The sequence below is a fragment of the Antechinus flavipes genome, chromosome 5 (assembly GCF_016432865.1).
Source record: "Antechinus flavipes isolate AdamAnt ecotype Samford, QLD, Australia chromosome 5, AdamAnt_v2, whole genome shotgun sequence".
Classification (NCBI taxonomy): Eukaryota; Metazoa; Chordata; class Mammalia; order Dasyuromorphia; family Dasyuridae; genus Antechinus; species Antechinus flavipes.
Genome location: NC_067402.1, coordinates 287,725,729 through 287,747,360, shown reverse-complemented (window position 1 = coordinate 287,747,360; position 21,632 = coordinate 287,725,729). Strand labels below are relative to the sequence as shown.

At 48.7% G+C, this 21,632-nt stretch overlaps 1 protein-coding gene across 1 annotated transcript in view; it reads right to left on the bottom strand.

Moving 5' to 3' along the window:
- Positions 1 to 246: 246 nt before the first annotated feature.
- CACNA1I (calcium voltage-gated channel subunit alpha1 I) overlaps positions 247 to 21,632 on the bottom strand; it is a 148,864-nt gene continuing 127,478 nt past the window's right edge. The window contains exons 30-35 of the mRNA XM_051962512.1: positions 21,167 to 21,508; positions 20,291 to 20,437; positions 17,416 to 17,538; positions 12,421 to 12,589; positions 11,650 to 11,846; positions 247 to 6,869 (exon numbers count right to left, since the gene is read on the bottom strand). Coding sequence (XP_051818472.1) covers positions 6,144 to 6,869; positions 11,650 to 11,846; positions 12,421 to 12,589; positions 17,416 to 17,538; positions 20,291 to 20,437; positions 21,167 to 21,508 — 1,704 coding nt within the window. The 3' untranslated portion in view covers positions 247 to 6,143. The remainder of the gene's footprint in view (positions 6,870 to 11,649; positions 11,847 to 12,420; positions 12,590 to 17,415; positions 17,539 to 20,290; positions 20,438 to 21,166; positions 21,509 to 21,632) is intronic.

Below are 21,632 nucleotides of genomic sequence, written 5' to 3'. Positions count from 1 at the left end.
GACGGTCCCTTCCAACTCTGAGCATATGCTCCTCTAACATCTCATGTGGGAGAAAGGTTGGTTGTAAAGCCCCCTCCTCCCACATCCTGAAAAGGCTTTCTAGCCATCCCAGCCACCCCATTTCCCCTCAGTTCTAGGACCCATCAATGCTGGGAGTTTTAAAGAAGGTCTGGAAAGCAAAGTAAAGGACTCGGGTAGGAAATCATCCCCCGGCTCGAGAACGCACCTCCACACGCACACACAGAGTTTCCGAAATAGCTGTTTTTGTTTTTAATTCAATACAATACTGTTGGTTTTCCTACACCTTGATGGTAAGAGAACAGCAGATACTACCCATCAGCAACTAGGATTAAAATGGTCACATCATAGAAACTGTACATCCGACTGGAAGTTCATTAATAAAAGAGGAAAGGGACAGGATGGAGGGCTTCCTGGAGGAGAGAGAACTGTCCCTCCTCATCCTCCCGGTGGCTACTCCCTCCCCCAACCCCTGGGGTGTCTGAACCTCAAAATTCCTATTATTGCATGAAGACAAGGAGCTATCTGGGTGTGGCAAAAGCCGCTGCTCTGAACATCCAGGAAGTCCCTCCCTCCCCAACCCGAGGGCGCAGCAGAGGGGTGAGGGGAGTGACTGGCAAGGGATGGGGAGAACAGCAGCTTCCAGATGGATGGGCTGGAGGGAGGGGGGCAGAGTCAGGGGGAGTTTATTTATTGGAATTCTGTGCCTCCACTAAAGTCCTATGCTGAAGCCTTGTCATGGCCTGGAAGTGAGCTTGGATCCAACTGGGAGCCCTGGAAAGGCTCTGAGGACAGGTCCGGAGACAGACCTTGTATCGGTCTCTCACTGGGCTGTAACCAGGACTTTTCCACCCCAGCCCAAGTTAAGCTGTGGGGAGGAGGTTAGGGCAACCCCATGAGGAAGGCACTGGCCCGTCATTCAGAGTCTATCATGCACCCTGGAGGACAGACGGCATGACTCCCTCTCTGCAACTTTACAGGACTTCTTAGGGAGGGGGTATTCCTCCCTCAGAGGTGAGCTACATTCTAGGGCAAAGCTCTGTTTGCCCCACCCTTGTTATAGCTCTCGCCCTCATCCATCTGTCTATCAAAAAGCATTATTAAACACCTGCTGCGTGCTAGGCACTGTGCTGGGTGCTGGGGATAGGAAGACAAAAAAGACTTAGTAGTGGGCTTTGGCTTCTAGCGGCTCAAGTTTTGGGCTATAGCAAGTTGAGAGACAGAGAGAGCTAGAGAAAGAGAGACAGAAAAAGAGAAAGATGGAGAGACAGAGACAGAGAGACAAAGAGGCAAAGAGAAGAGAGAGACAGATAAAGAAAGACAAAGAAAGAGAGAAAAAAAGAGAGAGGAGAGAAACACAGAGACAGAGAAGGGGAGGAAGGGAAGGAGGAAGAAGGAAAGAGGGGTGAGGGGCTTGGATCTGCTGGAAGTAGGTTCATTTTTACTTCCATCTTTGTCAGAGAAAGGATGTCCTGTATATCAGATATGAAAGGGCAGTGTGGTACAGTGGGCAGAGCACTGTCTAGTGGAATCAGAGTGTATATTTGAGCCCCTGCTCTACTATTTATTACTTATGTAGTCTTCGGTCATTACTTCCATTACTTCCCCCTCCCCAGGCCTCAAAAGCCTGATGTCCTAAAGTTTCTGGAGCAGAGTAGGGGGCTTATAGAAATGGACTGTTCTTTTCCAAGGGTCTCTGGGTGACAGGGTCAGACAGAGAGAAAGAGATATTGGGAAGACATCCTAGTCAGAGGTATAGGGTAAGGGTCCACCCCAAAAAGGAGCGCTTACATGGAGTCACTGTCCTGTTCTCCAGCCACAAAATTTGTGTACTTTGGGGAAGGGGGACCCTTAAGTATATGTGGACATCATGGCCTATAGTGCCCTGCTAGCTTCAGTCAATCCTTCTGTCAGGCACGCCTCTATTGAGCATTGATTTGGGCCGCTGACCAGATCATGATTTTAAAGCAAATTAAGCATTCTAGTGGGGGTGTTAGGAAAGCTCCAAGCCTGCTCCAAGTCCACCCCTATCCCAGCCAATGCACATGTGACTAAGGTCAAATTAGTCTCTGTTTCCTCAATTGCCAAAAGAGTCAATGGGCTGTGGCCAACCTCTTCCAGCTCTAAGTGGAAGAAGTTTTTCCTGATGTCAAGACTAAATTTTCCTCTTAGCTTTCCCCCAGTCAGGGTGCCTACTCCGACCTTCTGGGCCAAGCAGAACAAAGCTAAGCCCCCCTCCATCCAACTTCCCTCCATATTATGAGAGGCAGACACCAGGCTGCCCTGTTTCCTCTTGGCCAGATATTCCCACTCCCTCCTGTGACACAGACTCAAATCCTCTCCCCATCCTGGATGCCTCTCCTGGACTGTTTTTTTTCCCTCGCTTCCCTATCAGACTGAATGACTCTGAATAATCCCCTTTGCAGCTCTGGGCTGCAGAGATAACAACCAGATCTGCTGAAGGAAGTGCTTTCTATCAAAGAAATCTAGTCTTGTTAAATCATACTGGACTTCGGTCCACTAAAACCTTCAGCTCTTTTTCAGACAAACTGCTATCGAGTAACTCTCTCCTCCTTCATCTTATTCTTATGAAACTAATTTTTTTAAAGCATGGGGAAGTATTTTACATTTATCTATACTGAAATTTAAATCTAAGACAGGAGATTCCTCTTAGAGTATGGGTTGGGACAGATGTCCTTTTTTGATAATTCTTTGCTATGAACAAACTCAATTCTCTTTGTGAATTGTGTTTCTTCTGACTTTGGACCTCTGAAAAAGAGGCAGAAATACAAGGGAGCCTAAGCAGTCAGTATTCCACTGATAAGAAAGGAAGAAAGATGGCACAGAAACATTGGCATATTCCAGTCCCAGAGAAAACCCACATGAGGTAGTTACCCTGTCCCAACCATGTGCCATTCCTACCAATTTCCACCGTTGTGCTGAGCTCGGGTAAGTCAAATCCACCCTGACTTGCCCTGAGTTAAGAACAAACATAATTCACATCATTACTTATTCAGTTTCACCCAATTTGATAATTATGACAGAGTCTAGATTTAGAAACTGACCCAGATATTCTGTATCAGATAGTGTATCTGACACTCCACTCCACTTCTATCCCTTCACTGAAAAACTCCTCTTTTCTTCCTCACCCTGTTGGCCATCCACAATTTGCCTTTTTTTTACTTGCCAGCTTGGGCCAAGCTGTAGCTACTCTTGCTCCCTCCCTGGCTGAGTCCAATCCCCTGAAATGAAATTGTGGGATCATGGGCAAATCTTAGCTCTTCTATCTGTAAGATGGAAATAATAACCTTTACCCCACCCACATCCCAAGATTGCAATGGACATCAAGTACTTTTCAGTCCTTAAGGTATTAGAAAGATGGGAGCACTCAGGCTCAAGGAAGTGGGGGGAATAGGAGCAAATTCTTGGAACTTGCTACTGTCTGGCATCCTGTCAACTGGGTAATAGGATCTGATCACTGGCCTAATAAGAAGGTGTAAAGATAAAAGGCCTTGATTAAACTACAAAAATAAAAAATGCAGGCTGTGAAGAAAGGGCTATATGAATCATAGGAGGGTTTATATGTTTATAATTACTTTAGGAGCCAAGTGTCCCAATGACTTATTAGGAAAATGGAGCTGTTTTCTAGCTTTGGCATCTCAGTTAACCCAAATCCTTCTCTTGAGGTGAGTCTCCTCCCTTGGAGCAGACACAGGTACCAACTAACTCCTTTGGAGGTGACAAGGTGGGAGATGAGTAAACTGGTCTCATCTTCTCCAGTCAGAAAGATCAGCTTTACAACTCCTCATAGAACTGGTTGGGAGACTCAGAGTGGGCCCTTCCTTCTTCTGAACCTCTCATTTTCCTCACATACCTTGATAACCTTCAGGACTGAGAATGAGCCCCCTCCTCACCCAATCACAGCTGGACCTCCGGAAGGGGATAGGGAGATGAAACCCACCCTTGGGTCTTTTTATTGCTTATGTGGAACTTGACCCAATACTTTGGAGAAGGGCTGGGGAAGCTAGAGCAAGTGTATAAGCAAATGTGTGTGGATGTGTAAAATGGCTTATATGGGTATGAACACAGGTATTGGGCATGTATTTGAAAGTAAATGCTGTGCATCCATAAGCATGTTTCTCCCTCTATGAAATGATAAAATTGGGCAAGATGATCCCTACGGTCCTTCCTGGTTCTAAATATGGGGCCCTATGATCCTATATAGGAACGTGTAACTTATAAGACATGAACCCAAATTGCCCAAGAGAGGATGGCCAGAAGGAGGTGTCCTCCGAGGTCTAGCTGCCTGCTCGAGACTAAAAGCTTTGGCTGGTCCTCCCAGAAAGCCCAGGTGGCGACGGACCAAGGAGGGTCTGTTGTCTAGCTCAGTGGTGGATGTGTGTTGGTGGGATGGGTGAATGCTTGATAAGGGGGATCAGAGAGTCAGGCAGGGAAAGGGAGAGGGGGATCCCCAAAGGGTCCGATCTCCACCCCCAGCCTGCAAGATGTGTGCTTAGGACAAGAGAACGGGGATCTGTCCTGCCCTGCCCTGAATTCTGGGATCTGCTTAGATACTGAAGAGTGAGGCGGCTGCACAGATGAACCCACCCATGCCCGGTGGGACCCTCACAGGATCAAAGGGTCCATCTGTCCTGGGCTAACCTCGCCCCCAGGACTTCCTCCCTTCCTTCATGAAGAAGACAGAATTGGACTTGGGAATCAGGAAGCTCATCATTCAGATCCTGCTTTCCACACTTAGTAACTGACCCTGGGCAGGCATTTGTACCCTCTGGGTCTCTATTTTCTCCTCTGTACAATGAGGGATTTGGGCCTGTTACCACCCCTGGGCAGCACACATCCCCTCTCCCTTTTCTCATGTTTCTTTGTCCTTTTCTCTGTCTCTGTTGCTTCAAACACTCAGAACTGACGTGGAGACAGAAAGACAGAAGGATGGTTGGAGAAATCACACCCTCCAGACCTCCCCCTCTTTTTTGGACTAAGGTCTTCTCTCCCCGCCAAGATCTAGAGGGAGGCCAGCAAGAGGCCTGGGAGAAGGCCTACTAAGGAAAGGGTCCTACTCTAAGAGAAAATGCCCAGCTGCTCTGCCCCAGGAACAGGGAAAGGCGGGGGAGGGAAGACCACATACACGGAGGACAGACCTTGGTCTGGAGCCGCGGTCATTTTGTGACCAACGCCAAAGCCTGCCCGGGGGCACGGTCCGCAGAGGAAGAAGCTGCCCATCCACCTCACGTCCTGCCTGCATCAGAATGCCCGACTTTGTCAGCGAGGCTCCGCAGGCTGGGGAGGAATCCAAGCTCTGCCATTCCAGGACGCCCTGAGCGCCCGGGTCCCCTTCCCTTTCTGAGCCGCTGGTCTCCCCTCTGCCCGGAGGAGCTGGGATCAGGTGGGTGAGCTCCGAGGGGGCTTCCCCCTTGGCTCTGGCTACCCCAGTGAGACAAGCCCACCTCCTCTCTCCTATCACTGGAAAAATATACTACCTCCCCTCAACTTTTTTGCTATGGAAAAAATATATATGTACCTATTGGCTAATTAGGGTGCCTTGGGGGCTCCTAAAATACAATCAAGAATAAAAGGACAAAAATTCGACCCCTTCCAAAGAGCGGTAGTGACTCAGGGGGCTGCCCCAGGTGGCCCCAAAGGCCGCGGAGTCCCCGCGTCGGGGCCAGGGGCTGAAACGTCTGCTGCCTGACGGGAGTTTTTGCTTCTCACGCTTCGTCACCTCCCGTTCCCACCCCTCTCTATTCTTAGCACTTTCTGGAAGTCATAAGCTTTCAGTAAAAAAAATAAATAAATATATATGTCTTTGTGTGTGTCTATATATGTATATATGTATATAGATACGGAAAGGGCCGCGTCCGGCCGCGCTCCGGCCACAGGCCCCACCCCCGCGGAGCGCCCGGGCTCTTCCTCCTCCCCGGCCCACCCAGCGCCGGCGCGGGCCACGCCCCGCCAGTCTCCCGGGGGCCTGAGGTGAGTGGGCTCGGCAGCCAGCCGGGACCCCGGCAGACTCTCGCTCGCTCAGGGGGAGTCTGGGAAGCGACAGCCACAGCGAATGGGCTTCCCCCGCTGGGCGCCCCGCCGCGACCCCCGGGGGCCAGAGAACCTCATCTGTTCCGCTTGGTCACCCCTTCCCCGAGCTCCACCTCGGGGGGCTGCTTGCGCTCGCGGCCGCCTGGCCCCTGGGTCTCCTCGCTGGCTGAGTGGCGGTCCTTACAGAAGTCTGTCCCCCAGGAGGGCGCGGACAGGAAGCCCCTGGGGTCAACCGAGAAGGGCTGCATGCCCTCAGGCCCCACGGGCGGCAGGGGGCCCTGGGCGGGGGACAAGGGGGCCACGGTAGACAGGCTGCTCGTGCTGTTACACCTCTTAGCCAGCCGGAGGCCCGGGGGCGGGAGGGCCGGGGAGAAGAGGGACGTGAGCGAGAGGCTGCTGAGGGTCTCTGACTGCTCGCTGCTGTTGGTGCCCCCGCCCCGGAGGCTGCTGCCCACGCCCTCCTCGTCCGAGGGGTCCATGGAGTCGTGGTAGGTGCAGCCGGGGCTGGTGCTGCCCCCGCTGCTGTGGCTGCGCTGGTGGCCCCGGAGGCTCCGCAGGCTGAAGAGGCCGCGGCCCCGGAGGCTCCGGCGACGGGAGGCCGGGGAGAGCGCCGCGGCCACGACCGTTCTGTGGGCGGCCCGCGCGTGGGGGCCCGGCAGCCCCGGGCACAGGGCCGCCGGCAGGTCCAGGGTGCACTGCGGGGAGTCGCTGAGGTTCAGGCTGTCGTCCAGCGTGGTCTGCAGGCTGCCCACCGAGCCGCTGCTCCTGCTGTCCTCCAGGGAGGTGTCGCTCTCCGTGGTCTGGGAGACAGAGAGAGGGGGTCAGGGGGGCCAGCAGCGGGGCCCTGGCCCCAGCAGGAAACAGGCCTCCGGACCGGGAGCCCGCGGCGCTCCTCCTTCCCGGAACCGGCCTGGGGACAGGCCCTCGCCCCCAGCGGCCCGGCCTAATGTACCCAGGCCCCCTCGGGCCTCAGCTTCTCCGTCTGCCCCAGCGAGGTGGGGAAGAAAGCAACCTCAAACCCAGGCTTTCCTCTAGCTCTTTGTGCCTGGCCCTGGGCTGGGGACTGGGAGTGGGGGAGAGAGGGAAAGAGAGAGACAGAGAGACAGAGACAAGAAGCTGCCAATCTTTTTCCTCCAACTATTCTCCCCCTCCCTTAGTTCTGGCATCTTCTTGTGGGACTTCACACAAGTGATTCTGAGGGAGCTGGTAGCCCAATAGATGGGTTTAGAGTCAAGAAGGCCTGAGTTCAAGTCCAGCCTCAGACATTTATTAGCTGTGGAATCCTTGGTAAATCACTAAATGCTTGCCTCAATTTCCTTATCTATAAAATGGGGATAATAATAGCACCTATTCCTTGGGCTTATTGTGGTGATCAGATGAAATAATTGTTAAGTCCCTGGCACATATTAAGCATCCTATGAACTTTACCTATTTTGATAATTTCACTTCCCTCTCTTTGCCTCAGCACCCCATCTATGGATTGAATTGAGCAACCTGGGGGAAGGGGGGGGGCCTTTTTCCACCCCTCCGTCTCTGATCCTATGAAAGACACTGTTAGAATGCTTGGACACTTTAAATGGATCTCAGAGACTGTCAGTCCCTTGAGGGCAGACACTGCTTTATTTCTGTATCCTCAGCACTCAGCAGAGTGCATGGCATACAGCAGGCGTCTACTAAAGACTTACTGACTGGGTGACTGAGATCATAGCGTCCCATCATTTACAACTGCTGAGCATCACTAAGGGAGCAATGGCCGGAGAGAGACTGCCCTCAGTGCCAGGAGCGGCTCTAGTTTCTACCACTTCTCAAAGACAATCCAGTGTGCTCTCCTCCTCCTGAAGGAAATATCAATCCACTCCAGTATCTTTGCCAAAAAGGGATCACCCACGACTAAAAAGCAACTAAATCGGATTGCGTTTTTCTCTGTGGAATCCAACCCTGTTTTGTAATCAACAAACAACTGCAAGGGCAGGTTCTGGTGCTCTTTGAAACTTTGGGTCCATTTTGTGACTCTGACGATGTGGACTTTTAGAGATTTTCTACAAAAAGTCTATTTCCTTCCCCAGTTTTCCTCAAGGACGCAGCTGAGGAGTACCTAGACCACAGACCATTTCTATAAAGATTTTGTGGAGAATAGTAGGTAGATGAATCAATTGTTATTGATGTCTCCTAGTTGTAGTATATAGTATCTATAGATATCTATGTATATGCATATTTATAAATATAAGTGCATAAATACATGTATAATAAATATAAATATATGTATGTGTATATTTATAAATATAAATATATGTGTATAAATATATGTATAATTATATATGTACATGTGTATTTGTAAATATAAATATATGTGATGTCTTCTAGTTCTATGTCTTGCTAGGGTAATAGTATTATCTATGATTTGTTCTGCAGGAATCTTCCCTTGAGATAGTTGGGAAAGCTGACCCCTGGCTGTCCCTTCACAGATTTCTTTGCTAAGTCAGGTCCAGTCCCTCTTGTTGATCCTACTTCCTTAGGGGTGCTGGGCATCCTCCCACATGGGGCATTGGGCATGGAGGTGGTAGAATCCAGATAGGGGGTATCCTGTAATCATCGTGGGTGAGACTAAATCTGTGGAAATGCCACCATCTCTTCCGTTTCACACCTAGCTGGTATCTGGATGTTCTTAGAATGATCTAGGGCAGTGGTTCTCAAAGTATGGTCTAGAGAATCCTGGGGATCTCTGAAACCCTTTTAGAGGGTCTACAAATTCAAAAACAGTTTTTATTTCCAATATGGTAAATGTCTATAAATATAATCCAGATAAACAAAAACTCTTTGGAGAGATCTCCAATAATTTTTAATAGGATAAAGATACTGAAAACAAAAGTTTGAGAACCGCTGGTCTAGGGCTTAGCCCGAACCCCCACTAGGCTCTGGGCAGGCTCATTTTCCCTCTCCTGCTTTTCACTGTTCTGTGAAAAACCCACAATCACACCTCATTTTCCTCCATAATCTTTTGCAAATGAGTTTGTACTCTAAACCAAAGACTATCGTGTGTCTCTGCCTGGCAGGGTGTTTGCCAGCCGGGTATTTTCTTTTTATCTTACTGCTCTTTCAGGGGGCAGACTTTTCTAAGAAATGGAGACGTTTTATCAATTTCCCATTTTTCAGTCAAAAGTCCGTTTAAATAGGTCGCGTTGAATTACTGCGCTCACACTCAGTGACGTTTCAGCTGTATTTCTCCCAACGTGGGGTTCACTTTGACCCTCGTTCCAGCCAGTGGATCATCCCACTCCCCGTAGACAGAAGCAGCATCCCCTCCCCCACCTGCCTAATCACTCATCTCCGGTCTGCTGAGCTACAGTCAGTCTCCCTTTTCAGTAAGGGCCACGTTCAGAGCCTTCATCTCCGATGGAATATTCATGGCCTTTTCGCTTAGGACCTCGGAGAAATCTTCCAGGCCCTTTATTTCTCGAACCTGAATCGTATTTTCCAAAATAGATTTTACTGTCATTCGGCGGCTCACGCCAGCACTGAAGCTGCCAAGGATCAGCGGGCCACATCATATTCTTCCTAGGAACTTTTCAGGTCTGCAGTAGAAGTCGGGAAGTCAGTCAGGGAACGAGCACTTAAGCGCCTACTGTGTGCCATTACAGATGCTCAGGATTCACCGACAAGACAGAATAGTTGCTTCCCTCACCCAGCTTACAGGATATCAGCGAAAACAACATGCATCTTTATGTATATTTATGAGTAGAGATATATGTGTATATGTGCATGCATGCATGCGTTTATACATATAAAGCAAATGCACAAACATACATGTGCATTTATACACCTATATTTCTATATGTAAACATACCTATAAAAGGATTTATACATATATATTGTGTTTATAAATAGAAACGTATGTATATAAATATATTTGCATGCATGCATGGATTTACACATAGAATAAATAGAAATATGTGTATAAATATGTGTCCATATGTTTATAAATAGAAATGTGTGTATAAACACAAATATATGTGTGCAACCTATATATTGTGTTTATACATAGAAATATATGTGTAGAAATACATATGTATATAAGCATATATGTGTTTATACCTAGAAATATGTGTATGAAACTTGTGTGCATGTGTTATAGAGATATACGTGTATAAATCCACATGCATGTGTGCATACATGTATATATTTACACACAAACACATGTGTGGAAATCATGTGTATATCTGTGTGTTTGTATGTTTATAAATAGAAATGTACATGTATGTAATGTGTGTATGAATATGTGTGCTTATAAATAGAAATATATGTATATAATACATGTAAATGTATAGAAAAATCTAAATATAAGTGTATAAATACATGTAAATGTATTTAAAATAAAAATGTGTGTAAATACATAAATATGCATGTGTGCAGATTTATAAATATAAATATGTGTATAAACATATATGTATATATGCATTTTATGAATAGAACTCTGTAGAGATATGTAAATGTATATGTTGATGTATATATAATAAATTATGTAAGTGTAAAGACATGTATATGTATAAAAATGTATATATATGTGAATGTATAAATATATGTGGTGTATATATAAATGTGTTGTGGCTGGATAGATGTAAATATGTATGAATGTATACATATGTATGTATGAAGACATATGTATATACAAATATGTATATATGTATAAAGATGCACACAAATATGCATGTATAAATAAATGTGCAAATGTATATAAATGTGCATAAATATATAGAGATATGCCAAGTATATAAATGTACATATAAACATAGATATATGCACAAATACACAATATAACACAAAATATCTGGGGAGGGGGTGACAGGATTCGAGGAGGACCAAGGAAGGTCAGGAAGATGATGCTTGAGCTGAGCTCGGGGATTCTTATCGGGGAAGGGGAGGGCAGGGCTGGGGGTAGGCGGGTGGTCCAAAGGCCTGGAGATGAAAGGATGCTGTGTGGGAGAAACAGCAAGGAGACCAGTGTGGGTGGGCTCAGTGGGGGATCAGCCTGAAGGAGGGGACTCCTTGGTCTCCTTGAGTTCAGAGTTCATTTTACAGAGGGGGAAACCAAGACCCGGAGAGGGAAGGAACCTTGTTCAAGATTCTTGAGAAGTCAGTGGCAAAGCAGGGATCTGTCCCCGGACCTCTTTGCCCCTCTCCCACCCTGCTGCCTGCCCTCATCCATAGCACATAAGATCCCAGGGGGCTGGGGGACAGCTGGAAGGGCATAGGAACTTCCCCTCCTGTGTTTTACAGAAGAAGAAACTGAAAATCCAAGAGCTGGCTCATCCCTGCCCGGCCTTCTCTCCTCCAGCCAGCCCTGCCTGAAAGGGGGCTCCCCTAAAACCTTTCTCAGTTCTAGGAGATGGCTGCTTTCACTATCTGCTGGCTGACCTTGAACTTGGCATCTGGGCACCTTTCCTTGAGGCCCGAACTGCCTGGAGGATCACCTGTAAGCCGGAACTGGTCCCTGACCCAGGCTGGCCCCTAGCCCCCTGCCCCCTACCTCAGGCTGGCCCCCAGCTCCCTGCCTCCCACCTCAGACTGGCCCCCAGCCCCTACCTGTCTGAGGAGGGCACAGTTGACACTTGGAGAGCGTAAGGATGCCCAGGAGCCCTGCAGGGAGATCTTGGGGAGGGTCCCCTTGCAGGCAGGCTTCTCCTCCCCCTTCTGGCTGGTGGCCACAGCTGGGTGGAAGAACTCTGCTGGCACCGGCAGGAGGGGGTTGGCGGCATCGGGCGAGAAAGGCCTGGGGGGAGCTGTCCGACAGAGGGGCCCGGGTGAGACTCCGGCCGAGGCAGAGGCAGCGCTCTGGGGGACCGCCCGTGCTCCCCACACTCTGCCAATGCTCCCTCACAAGGGTCAGACCCTCCCTTCTGCTTTCAGAACAGGGGAGGTAGCCAGGGGGGGAGGGAGGACTCGAACCCCCCACTGCCAGAGAGGAAAGGCTAACGGCCTCCCCCCCACACTCCCCAGTGCTCCTGGGGCTCAGCCTTGGACTCTGACAGCAGCTCCTGGCTCTGGGAATCAGCCCAGACGAAGGCACATCACGCCCGTGAGAAGGGAGTGGTGGGGAAGCAGGTTGGAGCTCGTAATAAGGAAACAATCTAACAATCAGAGGTGGCCACCATGGAAGGGCCTGCCTCGGTAAGTGGTGAGCTCCCCATTGCTGAGGATATCCAAGGAGAGGCTCTCCAGCCCTTCTTCGGGGATGCTGGTCGCTCACTAAGTGGGGTTGGCCAGAAGCCTCAGATCCATGGGCTCGGGAGAGTCTAGGACTCCTCTGAAGCAGACATCCCAGTGTTCCCCCCATCCCCTTCCCGCCCCCCTTACTTTGAGTGCTCTCGTGTTTCAGCCAGGACTGGACGGGATGGAAGGGGTCCTTCTCCATCTCACACAGGTAGCTCTCTGGGGTTGCCGAGACTGCCGCGTTGGACAGCGGAAAGAAGCATTCTCCCAGGTCCCCGATCTGGATGGGGTCAGGAGGCTCCGACTCTCCCTGCTGAGAAAGGGATGGCACATTAGGGATCCGGCAGTTCCCAATGGAACGAGTGCTGGATAAAGTCTCAGTAGATCTGGTGCTGACCCTGCCTTTATTCCTTTTTTTTTTTTGGTTAGTTGTGTAGTTCCCATCAAGACTCTTAATATCTCTCAATATCATTGTCAAGTGGGTCACTAATCCCCGATCTGGCCCCTACTTCCTATAGGCTCAGAAGCAATCATACCACGTCCCAGGCTTTGTGCTGGGCACTAGACATCCAAGGACAAAAATAAAATGGTCCCTGACCTCACGGAGCTAACTCTCCATGTGGGAAACCATGATTTTATAGCTGGATTGGAATCATGGGGGTGAGAAGGCACGGAAGAAGGGACGTCCCAGGTGGACAAAGCTGCTCCTTCGATGTCAGAGTCTCAAAGGGTGTCTCCTAACCTGTGGTCTATGAGGTGGTTCGTGTTATTTCCCCTGTAGCGTGTTTGGCTGATTTCGGAAAAACATTGCATGAACTGATGCTGAGGGAAGTGAGCAGAAGCAGGAGAACATTGTCCGCAGCAGCAGCAAGATGCTGTGATGATCGATTATAATGGACAGTTCTCAACAATGTGGGGATCCAAGACTATTCCAATAGACGGGATGGAGAATGCCATCCGCATCCAAAGAGAAAATGATGGAGAGGCAACGTGGATCAAAGCAAGGGATTTTAACCTTTTTTGTTTGTTTGTTTGCTTTTTCTTTCTTGTGATTTTTTTTCCCCTTTTGGTCTGATTTTTCTTGCACAACATGACAAATAATGGAAATATGTGTAGAAAGATTGCATATGTTTAACTATATCAAATTACTTCCATATTTTGAGGAGAATGAGGAGATAAGGGAAGGAAGGAAAAAATTTGAAACCCAAAGTCTTACAAACAAAAATGAATGTTGAAAACTATCTTTACATATATTTGGAAAACTAAAATACTACAGAAGGATGAACAAACAAACAAACAAAAAAGAATGTAAGCCATTGAGGGGCAAGGATTTACGTTTACCTTTATCTTTGGAGACAGAGCCTGGTGTCCTGCACATAGCAGGTATGTGATAAACGTTTGTTAAACTGAATTGCATTAAAGCTTTATCGGCATTTCTCTGTAATATTTGACACAGAGGCTCAGTTTCCTCATCTGCAAAGTGAAGAGGATTTTTATACCGCGGGTCACGGGGACTATTCATCAGATCACAGATCTGTAAGTGAGAAGGGACTCCAGAGGCCATCCAGTCCAACCTTCTTACTTTACAGATGAGGACACTGAAGCTTAAGAAGCTAAAGTGTCACAGAAGAAGTAAGATTTGAAATTTGACTTGAAATCTAGAGTGATTTCCCATTGTATCACCCTTCAAAGATTAAATTACACTGTCTAATTTCAATGATAAATACATTCTAATATAATCCAATTATTTGACAACTGGGAACTTATGTATTACTTGGTTTCCAGAAAACTGGATTTGCAATCATGAGACCAAGTTCTTTACTCACTGTATGATCTTGGTCAAGTCATATTATTCTCTGAGCCTCATGGATTCTAAGGTTCCAGCTTGAAGTAGAAGATATTATGTCCTGGATTCAAATTCTAATGTTCTCAATTATGTAGTGAATATAATGACATATTACTATAATATGATAACAAAATATAATTACATGCGAACTAGCATTTAAGCTTAACAAAGTACTTATCTCATTTGATTCCCATAATAATCCTGTGATGTAGGGAATAGCATCATCTCCATTTTAAAGATAAACAAACTGAGCCTGAGGAGTTATGTGTTTTACCCAAGGACATACAGCTAGAAAGTATCTGGGGTGAGATTTGAACTCAAGGCCTCCCTAGGCCAGGACTTTTACTCTCTGTCCCCATTTTACACCACTTCTCTGGCTCTCAATTCTTCTCTTTTTTATTTCAATGGCGATAACCTTAGGATTCTTTGTTAGTTCAAGAATCCAGTTCTCCTGTGCTCCCACTCCCCCATGGCCAGAGCAGAGCTTTCGGCCATTAGTCCATTGGGGGAAGGGAACCCTTTGCATTCTGTTTGTGTCACAGGGTAAACACTCAGGACCCCAGGAAGGGGGAGGAGAATGGAGAAGAAATTGGTATTTCTGGTTTAAGAAGAAAGAGGCTGGATCCAGGTGGGGAGTCAGTAAGTGATAGACAGATGAAATAAAGAGACAGAAGAAAAAGAGACACAGAAAGAGAGACAAAGAGAGTGACAGAGAAGGAGGGAGAGAGGGAGAAAGATACAGAGAGATAGAGAGAAAGAGAGAGGAGAGACAGAGAGACACAGAAACAGAGAGACAGAAACAGAGACAGAGACATAGAGAGAAAAAGAGGAGAAACAGAGAGACAGAGACAGAGAGATAGAGAGAAAGAGAGAGGAGAGATAAAGACAGAGACAGAGAGAGAGAAAGGGAGGGAGAGAGGGAGAGAGAAAGAGAGAGGAGAGACAGAGACACAGAAACAGAGAGAGACAGAGAGACAGAGTGAGACAGACTGAGATAGAGACTGAGACAGAGGGAAAGGGAGGGAAAGCGGGAGAAAGAGAGACAGAGATGGAAAGAAAGAGAGAGGAGAGATAGAGACAGAGACACAGAGATAGAAACACAGAGAGAAAGAGAGACAGAGAGACACACAGAGAGAGAAAGACAGAGAGAAAGAGAAGAAAGAGATATGGAGGGAGAGAACAGTTAGTTTTCCTCCAGAAGCATTCACACAAAGCTCTCACTGTCTGGCAGACTCCAAGGTAGGGCTCCTAATGGGGAAAGTTACCAAAAGCTCTTGGTTTTTACTGAGTCCAGGCCCCACCATCAAACTAGAGGCTACCTGAGTATGGGGGCTCCTCTCTCTCCATCAGACCAGAGACTTCCTGAGAGCAGGGATTTGAGTCTTTTTCACCAGACTGGGGAGTTATGAGCTTAGGGAATCTGTCTTCTCCTCCCTATAATCGTGGGTTACATTAGAGCTGACACTCAAGCTGGAAGACCCCCCCCAGATCCTTTATTTGACACAGAGGTAAGCTAAGCCCTAGGAGAGGGAGCGAGCTTAGATTGAACTAGAAAAGGAAACTTTAGGGGCCAAGGAAGACTGGAATTGTCCTTTCCAGGGATCTCAGGGGGTCTCCTCCCACATGGACACATTTTCTGGGTTGACCTGGACTCTAGACCATCAGGAAGAATCCAGAAGGAGGAATCATCTCAGGGTGTCTGGGTCTCCTCCTCCTCCTCCATCTTGTGAGCTATGGACAGGTGTGGTAAGGAGCTTATTTATGATGAGTAATTCAGTTATACTCGGCTGAATCTCTTTAGAATCCCCTAGTCCTGAAGCTGCCTCTGCCTCCCATGGGGCAGTAGGTGGGGCTCCCCAGATTAGCACTTTTATATTATTATAACATTATATTATATTAGGCCATTACAATAGTTCAGGGCAGAGGGGATGAGAGAATGAACTGGAAAGGACCATAAGACAAGAGGGGAGAATGGTTATCTTTTGAAAACTGGACTGGGCGACAGCTCTGACACATTCAGGGGGCCAAAGGAGGCTCTGGGGCACTGAAAGGATCCTAACGCCACTGACAGAGTCAGGGATGTCAGGTAGAAGAGCTTGTTTTGGAGCAAAGAAAATGGGGCTGGCTTTCCATAACTTGTGCCTTTAGGTACCTGTGGGGCTTCCAGTGAAGAGGGCTTACCTGTGCTATCAGGGAGTCATGGGACCAGAGAGACATGGCTGTGGTGCTCTAGGGGACATTGGAATCCATCTAGTTTAATCATTTTGCAGACAAGGAAACAGAGGCTTGGGGATGATAGGCGACTCGCCCAGGCCCACATAGATAAGAAGTAGCTGACCAAGAACTTGAATCCAGGTCCTGGGGACTCCAAATCCAATGCTTTTGCTTGTTTACTCTGCTGCCTTCCTTCCTTCCTTTCTAAGGAAACTTTCTAAGGAAGGAAACTTGCTTGTTATGGCTAACAAAGCCTGGACTTGGACAGTGGGCAAGATTTAGGATGTATATGGGGATGAAACAGGCTTTAACTTTATCTTGCTTTTTCCCAGTAGGTGAAAATAAACCGACTCTTAAACATGAGTGGTACGGCATATACATAGAGCTCCAAGCTTGGATTCTGGCACACCTGAGTTCAAATCTTGTCTTTGACCTTTACTGGGGGAAAAGGGGGCAGCGACAGACCATTTACTTCTCCAGCCTCAGTTTCTTCATTAGAACAGCACCTTCCTCTCCAGGTTGCAGCAATGAGATAACCTTGTCAAAGTACTTTGCAAACCTGAAAGGGCTATTAACTTGCAATGGCTGCTTAGTCCCCTGCCCCCCTTTCCCAGGTGTTACCTTCTGGGGTGACCTGGGGAAAAGAATTCCTGTTCTGTTTCCCCCCACCTCAAACCCAGATCTAAATGTCAGATGACTAGCACCTGCTCTGTTTGGCACATACCTATTTCCCCTTCTTAGCCGCTTCCTATGGAGGTCTGTCATTTCTTTTTCAGAAACTCTTTCATACCTATGATCCCACTTTGTCCTCCTCACTATTCTATGAGGGAAAAGAATTATTCATCCCATTTGGCAGATGAAGAAACCGACGCAGGAAGAAGGAAAATCATTTTTCTAGGGTCACACAGATAAAGGAAGCACGGGGACTAAGAATCCAGCTCTCCCGACTTGGATAGTTGGCCAGGAGCTCCAATGCAATCTTTCTCACACGATGGAAAATCCCAAGGACCCGCTTCAACCTCTTAGGGTCAGGGAGCACTGTTCTGTTAAGGCCTCCCTCCCACTTACTCTTTTCTCACCTTGCTCTCCTTGGAGGCCACAGGGCATGCCGTGGGATCCTCCAAGCTGACATCGTCCCCCAGCAGGATCGAAGAGGACTTGTCCGAGTTCAGGGAGAAGGCCTCCACCTCAGCCAGTTGGACCTGGAAGAAGTCACAGACCATCTGCTGAGCCTCCAATGGGCTTAAGGGGTCGGCGAGGGCAGGGGATACAAAGGGAGGCAAGGTACAGAACAGAAATATTTATAGCCATTGTAATAGCAAAGGACTAGGGGAAAATTGGGTTCCCATAATGGGGAGAATGGCTCAACTGCTTATGGAATATGAATGTAATGGGATATTACATGAGTCATGGTAAAAAGGTTAGATTCAGAGAAATCTGGTGTGACTCATGAACTAATGCAAACAGATATAAGCAGAATCAAGAGAACTATTTGTACAATGGTCACAAAAATTAGGAGGAAAACAACTTGGAAAGGCACATGGACTCATGATATGGTCTAATTGATAAACTAGAGATAGAGCAGAAGAGAGACATTTTCAGACAGTCGTCCTTGGGTTTGTGAGAGGAGGGAAGGAGCATGCATAACCATCACTGAGCTTGAGAGATGGCTGAGGGTCAGGGAGGGCAGTGTTACAGTGCATTGTCTCTATACTCAGAGGACCTGGGTTCAAATCTTGCTTCTGATGCTCACTACCTGAGTGGCCTTGGGTAAGACAATCAACCTCAATGAACCTCAGTTTCATCATTTGTAAAATTAGGGAGTTGAAATAAAAGGTCTCTGAGGTCTCTTTCCAGATCTGGATCTATGATGCTGTAACCACCTCCTGAGTCACAGCTGGGATTGGAGGTAGAGAGGGTAAAGGGAATCCCATGCTACTCCACCCAAGGGGCCACTGATAGGTTTGGAAGGAGAGATGATCAGGAGAGACAGAAAGAAATCATAGCACCCTTCCCCTTCCACCCCATCACAGGCTGTCACTAGGCATCTTAGGAAAAAGGGACCATATCTGAGGAGACATGAAATTCTGGGATTTTATAGCTAAAAAGGAACTTTCCAAGTTGCATCCCCAAATTTTACATGTAAGGAAATAGGTGTGGAGAGGAAAAGATATTTTCCTAAATTTGGAGATGATGTTAGAAATAAATGGATGAGTTTTCATCTAGTTCTATTTCTGGAGTCGATCTGCTTTCCATTTGAGGCTGGGGTCTAGAGCACACAAACTCTATAAGAGACTTCAGTCAAGTTAGAGATCATATCAATAGGAGGTGAGGGTGGGTGAGGAGATCAGGGTCCTAGGAATCGTATTAGATAACCAAACAAGAGAAAGGTGGCCTGTCTAAACCGGGATGGTAGATGATGCACTACAGCTGGAGAGACAAGGGGCTCTTGTTCATGGAGCAGGAAGGAGTTTCCTCCCAAGCTAAGTATATGGGAGGACTCCTTGTGGCCCCTGTCCATTGGAAAGGGAACTTCAAAATCAGTAAACAGAGCTCTCTACAGGCTAGGACTAGAAGAGATTGCCTACAAGAATGCACTGGTGGGAGGAACTTTAGAACACAGAATGTCAGAAGTGGGAAGGACCTTAGAACAGAGGATGTCAGAGCTGGGAGGGAGCTTAGAACAGGGGATGTCAGAGCTGGGAGGGGGCTTAGAACAGGGGATGTCAGAGCTGGGAGGGAGCTTAGAACAGGGGATGGCAGGACTAGGAGGGGGCTTAGAACAGGGGATGGCAGGGCTGGGAGGAAGCTTAGAACAGGAGATGTCAGAGCTGGGAGGAAGCTCAGAACAGAGGGTGTCAGAGCTGGGAATAAGGCAGAATGTTACAGTTGCAAGGGACAAATTCAATCCCCTCATTTCACACATGGGAAATCTGAGGCCCAGAGATACATCATAGTTTGCCCAATGTCACACTAGATATTAATGGTAGATCCAAGACTCAAATTTGGCTCTCCTCAACTCCTAATCTAGTGTTCTCTCCTCTATTCCATTCTGAGGACAAGGAAAGTCCCCCACATCATTACAAATGCCCTAAAGCAGGATCACTTCAAGCACAGGTCAAGACTTCCAACATCTTGACATGAACAATATATCCCTGGCAGACCTGTAACTAAGGCAGGGCAATCAGACTTATAACACAGGGTGCCAAAATTTAAAAGGTGCTCAATTCGTTTTTTCTGAACCCTCCAAAACTAGAACCACAACCAAGCTTAGTGCCTAATTAGGAAGAATAATTGGTGAAAAATAGGAAGTTATCATTTAGGGCTTAATGAGGTTACTCCTTCTGACTCAGCTGGCCACCTCAGCCTTAGTTTCTCTAGCTGCGGCCATATCCCCCGTTCTCATTCCCCAGGTTTTTAAAAGACTTGATTTGAAGTCACATTCCATGCCATTTGCCCCACTTAAAATACAGTTTATTGAGTTCTAACGACTTTCTTCCATCCCCGTTGTCAGTCTATTGCCTATTCTCTTCTTACAATCCCACAAGGTAGCCAGGGCAGGCTGAGACTGGGACCGAACTCCCTGTTTGATGCACAAATTAAACAGGACCCAAACAGGTCACAGAACTTGCCCACAGTCACACAGCATGTCACAGAGGGAGTCAGCACTTGAACTCAAGTCTCCAGAAATGCTAGCCAAGTAGTTATGGTTAGAAGGAGCTGCTCTGGCAACAGAAGAGCACCTAGTGAGGCTGCAGCTCACCAGGCTGCTTTCCCACGCCATAGACAGAGCTGCCCTTTAGGGCCCCTCCCCAACCCTGCCGAGGAAGACACTCTGGCGGATCCCTGATGGTCAAACAGATCCCAAGCTGCTGCCTAAGCCTATGCCAGCCTGGGGGTGGGGGCGGGGTGGGGGATGGCCCCCTCCCCCCAAGACCCCTGCCCAGATGTTACCTCTTGCTGGTCATGATCACACCTCTCGCACACGGCCGGGGAGGAATAATGGTGGAAGACGGAGCCTGACAGGTTATCGATGATCATTAACTCTCCTTCGAAGGAGTCCTTAATAATTAAAGAGACACTGTCCAGCCACAAGTTCTCCTAGGGGGGGACAAGAAGGAGGGGGGTGGGGAGGGGAGAAATTATTGGAAGCTGTCCAAGTTGTCGGTGGGAATTTGGGGAGGGGAATTATTTGAAGGAACTGAAGTTGAACAGCAATGGTTGGTGGGAATTTAGGGGGACAAATTATCGGAAGGAAGTGGAAGTGAAGGACGCAGGCTTCCAGGGGCAGTGTTGGGAATTTGTCAGATCCAGAGCTGGAGGAGGCTTGGAGATGACCTAGTCTTACCATTTCATTTTACAGAGGAGGAAACTGAGGTCCAGGGAGGGGAAGGGGGGAGAATAATTCTAGGTCACAAAACTAGGAAGTAGGGGAGCCAGGATTTGAACCCATATCCTGGTGGGTGCTCTATCCACTGCAGCCCACGTTTTGCCCACTGTTCTGAAAGAAGCCAGCACCTCTGCTCTTAGGAGAGGGAGCAACGGCCTCCTGCCTGCCGGGCCTCCAGGCCCGCACCAACCTCCGCCAAACCAGACCTGACCTTCAGAGCGCAGGAACGCTCCCTTCGGGCCTCCCAAAGGGCCCATCTACTTCCCTGCAGTCCTCGCCAGTCACCTTTGCGGGCCCTGGGCCCCGAGCCAGCCGGCCGGCGCCCCAATGCCCAGCCCGGCCGGGGTCCTGCCGGCCAATCCGCGCTCCCGTCCCGAGGCGCGCCAGTCGTCCCCCTGCCCCCCGGGCGGCTCGCGCCAGGTAGTCCGGGAGTCCCCTACCTGTGCCGGGGAGTAACAGCGCATGCAGCGGCGCGCTTCGGGCTCGGCGGGCGGCCCTCCTCCCAGGCCTCCGGGGCCCGCACAGCCCCCGCCCTTGCCGGCGCCCGGGGAGCTCCGGGGACAGAGGCCATGGGCCATCTCCAGCTCGATCTCGGCGTCCATCTCGGCGTCCTCCTGAGCCTCCTTGTTGCTGTCGTCCAGGTGCTTCATCAGCACGGCCACCACCACGTTGATGAGCACGAACTGGGCGGTGAGCACGAAGCTCACGAAGTACAGGGGCGAGATGAACTGGAGGTTGCTGAGGCAGCTCCGCTCGTCGTGGGTGCAGTCCCGCAGCGTGTCCTGGGGGCACAGGACCACAGCCCGGCGTCACCTGCTGCACGCGGGGCCCTCCCGCAACCGCCCGGGGAGCCCGGACTCCACGGCCGCGGCCAAGCAAAGCTCGCTCCATTTGGCACTAATTTCC